Here is a 13,741-nt window from a genome sequence, read left to right on the forward strand (position 1 = left end):
AGCGCCCCGCACAAGCATGGCTGCCGCGCTCCCACAGCCGGGCGGACCGCTGGCCGGTAGGGAGGTGAGCCGGCCGTTGGCGCGCATGCTCCCAGCTGCCCCGCACCAACATGGCCGCCGCCTCCCCGTGAGCGCCGCAGCCGCGAGCCGGCCGTTGCTGGGCATGCTCCCTGAGTGCCCCGCACCAGCATGGCCGTCGTCTTCACGGGGGTGATTTCAATTCTCGGTTTTCTGTTATAGCCGGCTGGTGCTCCTTTCTCTTCAGAAAGCTCTGAGCGCCTGGTGGAGCCGGGGAAAGGGAGGGGTGCGGAGGTGAAAGGTGAGAGGGGACTGCAGGCATTCGGGCCGGCTCCTGGCGGGAGGAAGATGGCTGAGGGCGAGCGGCAGTCGCCGCCAGGTAGGACGGGCCGGGCCCGGCCGGGGTCGGGTAGGGGCGCGGGGGCGGCGCCCGGCGCGGGGGCGGGGTAGGGGTGTGGTGGGGGGGGCTCGGCGGCGGGGGAGGGGGCGGGTCGGGAGGTGGAGGAACTCGGGTGGTAGAAGCTGCTGGGCCCTGAGGAAGACGTGTTGGGGGTATCTGGGGAGCCGGCAAGAACCCGGGGCTGCGAAGGGGTGGCGGGTGGGGCGCCACACCTGAACTTGGGGAGCCCGGGCAGCGCCGTGGCCCGTGGGGAGGCCTTTTCCACATCTGGGCTGCTTGTGCTGAAGTCAGCTCTTGAGCTGGTGGGGAAGCTGCCAGGGATGGGGTCGAAAGTGATGCGGGTGGCTGCCTTCTTTATTAGACCCTGCTCAGGGGGTGAGGGGTGGTGCTCTGTGGGCCTGGGCCTGCCTCCACCCGGTTTCCAGACTCCTCCGCACCCTGCCCACCCCTCATCCACCTACCCTCTCTCCCTCTTGGAGGCGGGTTTCAGTGGCTGAAAATTTACTGAGAGAAACTGCCCTTGGTTGTGTAAACCACTAATTTAAAAAAGCTGGTTGTGCAAGATGAGCCTCTCCCTGGCATCACGATCTGTAACTTTTGTTTACACTGTGGCCTGGCTTTAGTTCATCCCAAATAACTAGGGAAAGGATCTTACAGAGACCCGTATCCTGGAGAAGGGGAAGCCTGTTTGCTGACACCCACCTCCCGCACCCGAGCTAGGAGGGACTGACCGGAGATGATTTAAAATTCTGACAGGGCGAATAGATTGGCCAAACACAGCTCATGTTTTGAACGCATTGGATATTCCTTCTAACTGTCTTGCATTTTGGGATCCCTGGAAAGGTCTCAGGAAGGAGAAATTACGAAGATCAAAAAAGGCATCCCCTTCCCCGCACCAAATAGATGAACAAAGAGCTGGGTATGGTCTCTTAGGGCATTTGAAACCAGACGTTTACTTCATTTAGTACAAAACTTCTGTGCCTGTGCCCTTAGAAGTTCGGTAATGCCTGTGAGAGATAGAAGCCAAGCAGAATTCTCAGTGAGATGAATGTGTCTCCGAAGTTGGGTGGCTGGGTGAGATAGCCCAAGCACTGAAGGAGATGAAGGCACAGTGAGGATATCTATGGCTGGAAAGAGCCAGGTGCCAGGAGGTGGTCCTTCTTTGAAGTTTGAAACAGGACATTTTGGAACAAGTAGAAAGAACTACTTCACTCAGACAGTGTAGTGATGAAAACCTTGGATTTTAGAGTTGTACAGACCTGGCTCTGCCTGGCAGATCACATTCTCTGAGCCTTGCTTCTCTCTGAAAATGGGGCTGTTAATACCTTCAACAGAGTTGTAGTGTGTGTTCCATAGATGATGTGGGCAAAACATGGGGCATGGGGAGTAGTCAGGAAATGTTGATTGCTGTTGTCCTTTTAAAAGGTGGTACAGGTTGAACATGTAGGCTGGTTCTCAAATGATAGATGATATTACATTATACTTTTGGGGGGGGGGGTTAGGGAACATCTCTAAAACTCTAGATACTTCCATCTTTTACTGTGAGCTTGTAGGGTATCCACCTGTCCCGTGACACTTTTGTCAGAGATAGAGTCTGAGGCCGGAGGGACTCAGTTATCAAGACCCTGGTTTGAAGGCTTGTTTCTTTTATTTGAGATTGCATATTCTGGTAACAACATGTGTGTATGTTTCATTAGTGGTTGTTGCAATGCTTCCTACAAGGTAGCCATTCCTCTGGTACCAGGCCTGGCTTGGACGGTTTCCCACCTGTGAAATAACTCAGAAAGGCTGTCCCCTGGCAGGGAACTTACAGAAGGGCTCTCTGTTCCTAATGATCATTTGCAAGTTGATTATTTGGAATGTGGAACACATTTTCCCATAAAAACAATGATGTTAGGTTACCAGCCTGACCTATAAAGCTTTTAATTTAATAGCATCTTTTTTTTTTTTTTTTTTTAAGATTTTATTTATTGGGGCGCCTGGGTGGCTCAGTCGTTAAGCGTCTGCCTTTGGCTCAGGTCATGATCCCAGGGTCCTGGGATCGAGCCCCGCATCGGGCTCCCTGCTCCGTGGGAGGGTTGCTGCTCCCTCTCCCACTCCCCCTGCTTGTGTTCCCTCTCTCGCTGTGTCTCTCTGTGTCAAATAAATAAATAAAATCTTTTGAGAGAGAGAGAGACAGACAGCATGAACAGGAGGGAGGAGGCAGAGGGAGAGGGAGAAGCAGACCCCCGCTGAGCAGGGAGCCCGAAGTGGGGCTGGATCCCAGGACCCTGAGATCATGACCTGAGCTGAAGGCAGACGCTTCACAGACTGAGCCACCCAGGCACCCCTATTTAATAGCATATTAAGGTAGTAATTTACTAATAGTAGGGGCCTCAATTTTGGGTTCTGGGAACAGGGCTTGTAGAATAGGTGGGAGGAGGAAGAGAGTTTCTGATTTGTTTTTTGGGCTCTGGTTTCAATTTTGAATTAGGCAGAGGTTTGCCTTGCTCTCATCTCAGATTCTCTATCCTCCTCCTCAGGTCTCCAGGTATCCTAGAGCTTTCCCTTTCCTTGGGGCCTCTCCGGGCATGCTCCATTCTCCCAAATGTCACATGTTCCAGAACCATCTTAGGCCCATGTCCCCTTTCTCCATGCAGGCAATGTCAGCTAGATTTTAGGAGGACAGCAGGGGTACAAATTTATCGTATGTCTTGAATGACTCTTTCTGGAGAGTTTGGGTTTTTAAAGGAATGTGTTAACTAATACAACAGATCTTCAATAGTGGATTCAGGCACGGCCCCTGTCCAAGACCCTTGGGGCCAGGTGTAATTTGGAATTCAGGGTTCCCCAGATTTCAGAAAGGAGCACCCCACAATCAAAAATACTTCTGCAGGAAAACCTAAATTCCCTAAGAGGGATCTGCAAAGCCTATAAATGTCCTCATGTTGGTTTAGGTTTAAGTTTTGTACCAAATGAATTTGTGCCAAACTTATTTTAAAAACTTTGGGTTTTTAGAACTTTTTGGATTTTGGAATTATGGAGAAGAGACTGAGGGCTTGTATTTCCCAGTGTCACAAAGTAAAGGGAATCCTGCAGTGTGGGCCAGGTATTTTTGGCTAGAGAGGCCACTCATACTAAGCAGTCCACTTTGGTGTGAAGTTTGCTTCTAGGTCAGCACGTGGAACTGCCCTGTGTTTTCCTTTCCCCAAGTTCTGCAAATATAGAAACTCCATTTAAAAGTTGTTGTTTTTTTTTCTGATTACAAAATTACTGTATGCGAGTTCTTTTTTTTTTTTTTTTATTACGAAAGAGAGAGAGTGCGAGTGCGTGCTCAGGCTTGCGAATGTTGGGGGGTGGGGAGAGAAGGAGAGGGAGAGAGAGAATCTTAGGCAGGCTCCATGTCCAGCATGGAGCCTGATGCGGGCCTCCATCTCATGACCCTGAGATCATGAGATCATGACCTGAGCTGAAATCAAAAGTTGGGTGCTCAACTGAATGAGTCACCCAGGCGCCCCATATTGTATGCTAGTTTTTAATAGCAATATGTAGCTTAGAAATGGAAGTCCCTTATAAATCTTACCTCCTAGAGATGACTATTAATTAACTTTGGGGTTTAATCCTTCAGGTTTTTCCAGTGTATATGCTGATACACATGTTATTTATACGAGTATGTATAGCTATTTTTGCAATAATGAGATTATGTTATATATAATATAGCTTAATTTTCTTTTTTTACTTATTAATATCTAGGCTGTTTTCCTATGTCAATAATTTAGGTTTTATTCTTTTTAAAAAACTATGGAGATTTCCATTATGTGAGCATATTATTATTTACCCATTGCCTTGTCAATTGATATATGCGCTGTTTCTACCTTTTTTCCATGCAGTAAGTGCCTTTACATACACCTTGGTGTATATAAAGGTGTATATAAAGGGTTGATGCCTACAAGTAGAACTGTTGGCTCCATGGGTCTGTGCGGTTTTTACTTCAAAAGTCAGTGCTGAGTTGCCTCCTCAGCAGATTCTACCAAGACTCCCACTAGCAGTGCAGGAGAGTTCCCGCTTCCCCATTCCCAGTTGATGCCAGATGGTTTTAATCTGCCACCCTGATCTGGAAAAGCCATCTCATCTAATTTACATTTCTGTGCTTACTCAGAGGTTGGCAATTTTTTTCAAATGTTTATGGGTGGTTGTTTGTAATTTTTTTCCTCCTCCTTTGAATTGCCTGCTTCTGTCTAAAAGGTCAACTTCGTTTTATTTTTCTAACCATTCTCCGGTGAGGGAGCAGGAGGTGAGGGCACCGCGGAGCAGCTGAACCCGTCAGTTGTTGAGGGCATCGTCAGTACGGCGGGGCTCCAGGCTGAGGGTGGAAAGGCGGGCGGTCAGTGGATTTGGCTTGATTGTCCTGGGAGTACGTGTCTGGTTTACCCTAGGGACTGGGGGTTGGAGTCTTGGTTTAAACGTGTGTGTGTGTGTGTGTGTGTGTGTGTGTGTGTGAGAGAGAGAGAGAGAGAGAGAGAGAGAGAGAGAGGGAGAAAGTTGGGTTGAGGGGAAAGATTCTATTTATCTATTTGCTTCTTCACTTTCTTTTTCAAGATTCTTTGGAGGATAGCCCTTCAGCCACTCAGAACTTCATCATTCCAAAAAAGGAGATCCACACAGTTCCAGACATGGGCAAATGGAAGCGTTCTCAGGTACCAGCGGCATCTGCACTGGAGGGCCAGAGCTGGGATGAGGAACTTGGGCTTTTGCAAAGACAGTGAGCTCCTGACCTTCCTTGTTCTTGGAACCAGAGCTGTTAGAAGCTCGGGAGAGGGCTGTCCCCCTCTTTCTGGGGGAGAAGTACAGCTGGTCTCGGAGCCAGTGTGTCTCAGAGAGAAGAGGTTAGCACTCTCATGGAAACCTAGGCCAGGGAGGTGGCTGGGCCTAAAAATACCTAGGAACTGGGACCTAGAGCGAGGGGAAGTGCAGACCAGCTTTCTGTGCTGCTCAGTCCAATGGTGGGCAGGAAATAACAGCTTCTACCTCCTGGGCTTCTGGCAGAGGCTGTGGAAAGATTGGGACTAAGAAAAAGAAAGCCAATTTCAAATCCCCAGGGAAAGCCTTGGTCCCAGCTCCAGCCAGGTGTCCACACCTGGTCTGCTCACCTGGGGTTGGGGGGGGGTCACTTGTGCAGAAAGGCAGGTTCTCTTTAGGGAGTCCGCTGTGCTGACACTGAGCCCACATCCTACAATGGCCGTGGCTCTTCTTGGGCCATGCAAGCCTTTCTGGCTCCTCTTTCATAAGCCTGCCTTCGAAATATTTGCAGATGGTTATCATGTCTTTTCTGAGTTATGTTCTCCCCCTGAATCTTCACCAGGATAAACACCGTAGTCCCTTCAGCTGCTCAAAGGACACATTTGAGTCCCTTCGTCATCTTGGTTGTTCTACCTCAGGGTTTCTAAACCTCAGCACTGATGACGTTTTGGGGTGGATAATTCTTTGTTGTAGGGGGCTGTCCTGTGCATTGGAGGGTGTTTAGTACCTTCCCTGGCCTCTACCTGCTAGATGCCAGCAGCACCCCTTCCCCAGGTATTACAACCGAAAATGTCTCCAGACCTTGTCAGAAGTTGCCTGGGAACCAAATCGCCTGGGGTGAGAGCCACGAGTCTGCTCTGAACCTGCAGATTGGCTGAATCCAAACGTGGCTTTAGTTCCTTGCTTTCCCCCTGGGTGTTTTCCAAGGAGGATGGGGTGATTATGATGTGCTAGGTATTTTTTTTTAAATTTTTTTACTGTTATGTTAATCCCCATACATTACATCATTAGTTTTAGATATAGTGTTCCATGATTCGTTGTTTGTGCATAACACCCAGTGCTCCATGCAGAACGTACCCTCCTCAATACCCATCACCAGGCTAACCCATCCTCCCACCCCCCTCCCCTCTAGAACCCTCAGTTTGTTTTTCAGAGTCCATCGTCTCTCATGGTTCGTCTACCCCTCCGGTTTCTCCCCCTTCATTCTTCCCCTCCTGCTACATTCTTCTTCTTCTTTTTTTTTCTTTCTTAACATATATTGCATTATTTGTTTCAGAGGTACAGATCTGAGATTCAACAGTCTTGCACAATTCACAGCGCTTACCAGAGCACATACCCTCCCCAGTGTCCATCACCCAGTCACCCCATCCCTCCCCCCCCACCCCCCCACTCCAGCAACCCTCAGTTTGTTTCCTGAGATTAAGAATTCCTCATATCAGTGAGGTCATATGATACATGTCTTTCTCTGTTTGACTTATTTCGCTCAGCATAATACCCTCCAGTTCCATCCACGTCATTGCAAATGGCAAGATCTCATTCCGTTTGATGGCTGCATAATATTCCATTGTATATATATACCATGATGTGCTAGGTATTTTTTAGCTCATTTAATCCTCACAAAAACTCTGGGAAGTGGGCTCAGTGGTCATCTCCATTTTGAAGGTGAGAAACATGAGGCCAGGAGATAAAGACATTTAGCCAGATGGCACAGTTAGCAAGTGGTTGGGATGAGATTCAGGATTCATGCCCAGGTCCTCTGTCTCTAGATAGCCATGGGTTGAGCCACTATGCTCTAGGCCACAGGTCAGCAAATTACTGACTGCTCACCAAATCTGGACCTCTGCCTGTTTTTGTAAATAAAGTTTTATTGGAACACAGCAAGGCTCATTTATGTATTGTCCATGGCTGCTTTCGCACTAACTGGCAGAGCTGGGCGGAGTTGAGAATTTGTGAACCAGACTTTATGGCCTGCAGAGCCTAAAATAGTTACTGTCTGGCCCTTTGTAGGCAGTTTGTTGATCCTGCTGTAGGCACCAACACTTTTTGGGAAGTGTTGGTTACTTTTTCTAATGGAGTATGTGTTGAACGATACCGGATAGAAGGCTTTCACTTGCTCTGAAGCTCACCACTCAAGTTCGTGGCTCGACAAGTGACTCTGTGGCATGGTCCACACAGTTTCACTAGGCTGCCAAGTGCAGCAACCAGGAGCGTGGACTCAGGATCAGAGAGGTCAAAGCTTGAAGCCCAGGGTTGCCATTTCCTATTCTTGTGACTTAGGCAGCGCACCTAAGCTGGCCAAGCCTATTTCTTCTACCGTAAAATGTTGTTGTTGGGAGGCTTAGATGACTGAAAGTCCAAAAAGCACCTGGCCCAGTGCTAGGCATTTGTGAGCTGTACTGAGATGCAGGCATGGTTGTTACCGTTACAGGGATGAGGATGATGGCATTGGGGGAGACTTTGCACACAGTCTTCTTTGTAAGAATGACCTGAGCTTTAGTCACCAAGAGACTCAGGCCCATGTGGGAGCAGGGACCGTGGAGGGTGACACTGCCCCTTGCTGCTTCCTGTCTTTGCATCGCGGTATAGTTTGCAGGAACGACTGTGGCTTTGCAGGCAGGATGAGGGCTCGGACCTGCCCCATGACCCCTCGTTTCCATTTGTGGCCGTTCCACGGGCTGTAGGAAGGGCCTGGTACAGGAATGCTCCCTTCTAGATACGGAATGGTCAGTTCTCAGGGCTTGCTGTGGCTGCTGCTGGCATTTTGGAGAAGGAGGAAGGAAGAGAATGAGAGGCAACAGAGAGAAAGAAGAAACGAGACCAAACAGAAGTCACTTGCTCCCGGGGCCTACACCTTAGTGCTTTCTTATCCCTGTGCTGGTTGTAACCTGCAACTCAACAGGGAAGAGAGTGCCCAGTTGGAAGCCAGGGATGGGTGTGCTGGGAGACCTGGCCATGGGCAGAAAACAGTTTCTTCTCCTGGGAGCAGGGGGTCTGCACTGCAGGCTCACAGCCTGGCCTGTCTGGTGGGGGAAACATCTGGAAGACTAACTGGGGAGGAACCCTTGCTGGTATTCCTTGAACTCCTGGTGGTATAGTGGAGTTGGAGGACTTGTGGGGTCCTAGCTCCACGTCTAATGAGATCTTGGTCTTAGGAGACCTTGGGCAAGTCACCTCTCCTGAAGCCTTGGTTTCCTCATCTATACAATGGGGACAGTGACAGTGTTTACCTTGTGGGGTTGTGTAAAGAAGCTGCTGTCAGGAGTAGTGAGCACACAATAAACTCTGGCTGAAGGTCTAGGTGTCATTGTGGTCATTGGCTCACCAGCTGTTTAGGATAGAGAGTAGGGTGGAGTATTTGGTGTTATTGTTCTACTTCTGCTGGCAGGCCGGGGTCCAGGGACAGCTTGGAGCTCTTTGGGAACTGGGTGGAGCTGGGGGCTGGCCAGGGTGTGGAGGGTCAGGGGTCTGACACACCTCTTTCCGTCCCCACTCCCCACTTTGTTTGGTAGGCGTATGCTGACTACATCGGATTCATCCTCACGCTCAACGAAGGTGTGAAGGGGAAGAAGCTGACCTTCGAGTACAAAGTCTCTGAGGTAGGCAGAGGCGGGGGAGGCTGCTGCAGCAGGGCTGCTCCCAGAATAGCTCCAGAGCGTCACCTGTGCTCATGGCCCACAACAGGCCAGTGCAGGAAATAAGATCGCCTAAGCACATGTGCGGTTGACATTTTGGTGTTTGTATTTCTTTTCCTTTTTAAAAAATATTTATTTATTTGAGAGAGAGAGAGGGAAGGAGCATGCGCATGAGTGGGGAGAGGGAGAGCGACAAGCAGGCTCCACGTTGAGCACAGAGCTGACCCGGCGGCTGGATCCTGGCAGGGCTCCATCACAGGACCCTGAGATCATGACCTGAGCCGAAACCAAGAGTCAGACACTCAACCGACTGAGCCACCCAGGCCCTTCTTGGTGTTTGTATTTCTAATCTTTTTTTTTTTTTTTTCCAATTTGTCAGTAGATGTATATTTATAAAATTGGGATCAAGGTAAATATGCTGTTTTATAGCCTGCATTTTTGCTAACTGGTGTTTTTATGTACCTTTTTAAATGAAAAAAGATTATAAATGAAGTAAGTGTGCTTCACTGAAATGTATTAACAAAAAGCTGACCTCTCCCTATCTTGCCCCTCCTACCCAGCTCCCTGGGGCGGCCCCGGGAACAGTTTGGGGAACGTCACCCAGACCTGCCCTCTGAGCTCCTCCTCTCCTGCTGCCCCTCCACTATGTAAATGGCAGCCTCATTGAACCGGCCCTCATTTGTTTAAATAGCCCTAACTGTGGACTTTGAGGTTGTGTCCCTAAATGTCGCTGCTCTGAACATCGTTACATATAGATCTGTGGGCGCTCTTTCCTGAGGAATCATTCCTGGAAGTGGGGATGCTGAGTTGAGGGCATGCACTGCAGGGTGGACGCTCTTTGGCTGCTCTTCTGGAGATAGGTTGTTGGTGGAGAAAGGACAAGAGCTGTGGGGAGGTGTGGGCTTGCAGGCTATTTGCTGTTGCTGGATGCCATCTCCAAGGGCTGGGTCCCAAGCCTCCAGTGGCCTCTTGGGTTCCTCTCCCAGTTGGCTCACAGTCACCTTGAGACTCTTATCTCAGACACCAGGGCCTGAGCTGCCTCTCAGTGCCTTATCCCACCCTGTTGGATAAGGCCTGGCCCTGTCGCAGCCCGGTCTCTCCACCTGTCCCTCATACCCCGCCTCAGGAGAGCTGCTGGGTCCCAACTGGCTGTGGGGTGGCTGAGGTCTTGTTCTGTCACCAGAGGGGAGCCAGACCTGTGCTGGGGATAGACCTCCTTCTCTTGGGGGCTGGCCCACCATTGAGTTTGTGGGTTGGGAGAGAGAGGGCTTGTCCTTGAACCTGTGGTGAGGGAGGCTCGGCTGTCCTCAGTGGGCAGGGAGTGTGGCGGGGGAAGGCTAATTACAGGGGGGTGTTCTAATTACCCCAGCAGATCCTGAGGTCAATTAATTTCCGCTCACGCTTTGATGGTAGACTCCACGCTGGCCAGGTGTTGTCTTAGCTCAGGAGCTGTTCTCTTGGCAGAATTGCAGCATGGTTAAGTGCTTGGGTTCTGGAGTCAGGCTGACTAGGTTTGGATAACCTCTCCCTTCCAAGCTGAGTGGCTTCGTCCCCTCTGACCCTCTATCTCCTCATCTGTTGAGTGACAGAGCTGGCAGACCGACTCATGGCCCCTGGGGAGGAGTCAGTGGGATCCTACATGTAGGCTTGTTAGGACAGTGCCTGGTACATACTGGATGTCTTTATCATTATTAGCTGTTATCATGAGCTGTTTTTCAGTTCTGACCTCCAGTAGTGGTGTGATTGCTTCAGTTGGGGGCGCTTCCTGAGCTGGGTTTCATCCCAGTGCCAGGGTGATCACTTGGTGGGCAGAGGTGACTAGTTTGGTCTCCAGAGGTCTCCCAGCTTCTGCCCATGGCTGGCAGGGCAGCAGAAGGCAGGGCTCACAGCATGTGGTCTCAGCCCACAGATGGGGGGAGGCCCCGGCACAGCTGCTTGGGGATCCCGCTTCCTCTCACGCCTGCCTCCTCCTACAGGGATGGCAGCTGGGGAGAGGGCAGACAGAGCCGCCCTAGGTGGCAGCTTCCAGACCAGCAGCGAAGGGAACAAGCAAGGGCAATGTGGTGAGACTGTCTAGACCCATGTTTAGAAGGCTCTTCTGCAGTTTGAGATTATATCTGTCTTAATGTTTGGGGGTTCAAATTTTTGGGTTTTGCAAAATGTGGGTAGATAAGAGCCTTATTTTTTTGCTATTCTGTTTCCTATTTAAGTTGGGGGCAAAGACAAAGAAAACACTGGCAAGTAATGGTTTGGAGAAAATTTTACTGGTCCATGAAATCCAAAAGGAAGCACTGGTTTAGGGAGCTGGAGGGTAGTTCAAATTACTATTTGTGCTTCCTGAGGGTTCGGCCCACAGCAGGGGAGCCCCCCCAAACCCCTCTGCCCCAGCCAGTCAGACAATAGAGGCAGCCCCTGCATTCTAAAAAGCCCTCTCCAGAAAGAGGAGCTAGGAGCCGTTTAATTATTCATTACTCCAGCTGAGCTGGCAGCTGGGGCCTGGCTTACGTGGCCTCCCCGCACCTTCTTTATCCCCTTCAGTGCCTTGCCCAAGACTGAGATCGTCAGGGAATTGGGCCTGGCTGGTGCTTCCTGGGCCTGGGATTACTGCCTTATCACTCCTGAGTCTCAGTTGCTGCATGGGGTCAGGTTTGCTCTGTCCTTATCAGTTCCTGGTGACCTGGTTCTTCACAAAGCTGGGCTCTGGCAGCACTTTGTCTCACATTTCAGCTGGGCAGCTTTATGTCACCCGGGCCCTCTGCCTCAGCCAGGTGTACAGGGAGATTTCCCCTCTTACAGGTAACTTTTGCTCGCTCTTGCACCCCAAGCATAGAGAAAGGGGAGGTGAGGGATGGCAACATTGAGGCCATTGTCACGTTGCACAAGGCGCCGTTTACATGGTCTGGTGTGATTTGTGCCTCCTGGAGCTATGTGGGGGTGGGCACTGGCTGATGGGTATTCCATTAGCTCAAGTTCACGTCCCTCCCCGCACGGCTCTTGGACCGCTCCTGTACAGAGCCTGCGCAGTGCAGCAGTGGACTTGACTGAGTCTTGCCTTCGTCCTCACAACTTTTCATGTGGGCACCACCCTGCTAGGTCCGACCCAGTGTCAGGGGCTCTTGGAGGTCTCTCTTTGTGCTGTTCGTGCCCAGTAGACACAGGCAAAACCTGCTTCTTGGCAAGGTCTTCTCTCCCAGGGCTGCCTGCCTCTGAACGTCCTCTCTCTGCCTTGTGCCTTCCGCTAGCCTTTCGTTTTGGCCTTTTTTTTTTTTTAAGATTTTATTTATTTATTTGACAGAGAGAGAGGGAACACCAGCAGGGGAAGTGGGAGAGGGAGAAGCAGGCTCCCTGCAGAGCGGGGAGCCCAATGCGGGGGCGGGGGAGGGGCCTTGACCCCAGGACTCTGGGATCGTGACCTGAACCGAAGGCAGACCCTTAACGACTGAGCCACCCATGCGCCCCTGGCCTATTTTTTTAATTTTTATTTATTTATTTTATTTTTTATTTTTTTGGCCTATTTTTTTTTTTTTTACAAGCCACACCCAGGAGTCCTTTTCTAGCTGCCCTTCCAGACCTGTGTTTTGGATCATCAGCCTCACCTATTTCCTCATTGAGTAACATGCTGTGTGCTAACGCTGCCCTGGCCTGTGGCACCGATCCCACTCCTTGGTTCCTGCCTGCTGTGGGAAAGGTGTAGGGAGATGGGCTCCCCGACGCTGTGGCCCTGCAAAGCATTACACAGGTTCGGACCTCTGATCCAGCAGTTCTGCAGGTGGGGGCTGCCCAGATTGTCTGCGGGAAGGAACAATTGGGAATTACCCAAACATTTAACAGGGAGGGATTAGGTAAAACATTATAGTATGTTGGCACAATGAGATGCTATTAACTTACTAAAGGCTGTTGTAAAATTATGTTTACATGTTGATGTGGAATGAGGCTCATGAGGAAATTGAGCAGGCTACAAAATAATGTGTGCCCTGGGGCCCGTGTTTTAAAGATTTTGTTTACTTATTTGTGAGAAAGCGAGGGAGCATGAATGGGGGGAGGGGCAGAGGGAGAGGGACAAGCGGACTCCCCGCTGAGCAGGGAGCCCGACACGGGGTTTGATCCTAGGACCCTGAGATCATGACCCGAGTTGAAGGCAGACGCTTAGCCCACTGAGCCACCCAGGTGCCCCCAGACAGTTGGATTTAAAAACTTGATCCTGTAGGAGTGTGTGATCTCCCCAGCACTTACCACTAATGCCATGCCTACGGGTCATTGTCCAGCAGCAGTTGGGACTTCCCTCTGTGGCTCTAGATGGGGGCCACTAGTCATTGTGCTTGGCCCCCTCTATTTTGCTTACTACAGGCCATTGAGAAACTGGTCACCCTTCTCAACACGCTGGACAGGTGGATTGATGAGACCCCTCCGGTGGACCAGCCCTCTCGATTTGGGAACAAGGCCTACAGGACCTGGTATGCCAAACTCGACGAGGTGAGGCTGCCACAGGACATGCTTGGGGGCTGGGCCAGGGCGTGCAGGAGCTTTCAGGCATCTCAGAATCACTGGGGAGTTTATTAAAATGGCGATTCCATTTACCAAAAGTACAAATGCATTTACCCTCTGCCCCCACCATCTTCTGGGAATCGCCACTATGGATGCCCAGTCCTCTGCATGGGGCTGTTAATTAGGTCATCGTTTGCATTAGCAACAGATTCAAATGTCCCAAGTGTCCATGTGCAGGGGATCGGTCAGATAGACTAGTAGATCTAACCTGGAGTGCTATGCAGCTGTGAGAAAGACTAGGAGCCCACTAGGAGCTTGGGGGAAGGTGGTCTGGGATTTATTGTTCAGTTAAAGAGGAACCTGGGGTCTGATACATGGTGAGCTACTTTTTGGTAGGAAAGAGGGAAAAGTGAAAAGATATGTTTGT

The 13,741-nt window shown here is 50.4% G+C and overlaps 1 protein-coding gene across 2 annotated transcripts in view; it reads left to right on the forward strand.

The window, feature by feature from the left end:
* Positions 1–100: 100 nt before the first annotated feature.
* The window catches only part of PTPA (protein phosphatase 2 phosphatase activator), a 30,051-nt gene continuing 16,410 nt past the window's right edge, over positions 101–13,741 (forward strand). Inside the window, exons 1-4 of one of the 2 annotated variants that reach the window (XM_036110220.2) lie at positions 101–210; positions 4,997–5,094; positions 8,707–8,793; positions 13,177–13,302. In XM_036110220.2, coding sequence (XP_035966113.1) covers positions 5,071–5,094; positions 8,707–8,793; positions 13,177–13,302 — 237 coding nt within the window. In that variant the 5' untranslated portion in view covers positions 101–210; positions 4,997–5,070. Of the gene's footprint in view, positions 398–4,996; positions 5,095–8,706; positions 8,794–13,176; positions 13,303–13,741 lie in introns of both variants that reach the window. The other variant, XM_036110217.2, reaches the window with a different exon arrangement.

This window comes from Halichoerus grypus, chromosome 14 (assembly GCF_964656455.1).
Source record: "Halichoerus grypus chromosome 14, mHalGry1.hap1.1, whole genome shotgun sequence".
Lineage (NCBI taxonomy): Eukaryota > Metazoa > Chordata > Mammalia > Carnivora > Phocidae > Halichoerus > Halichoerus grypus.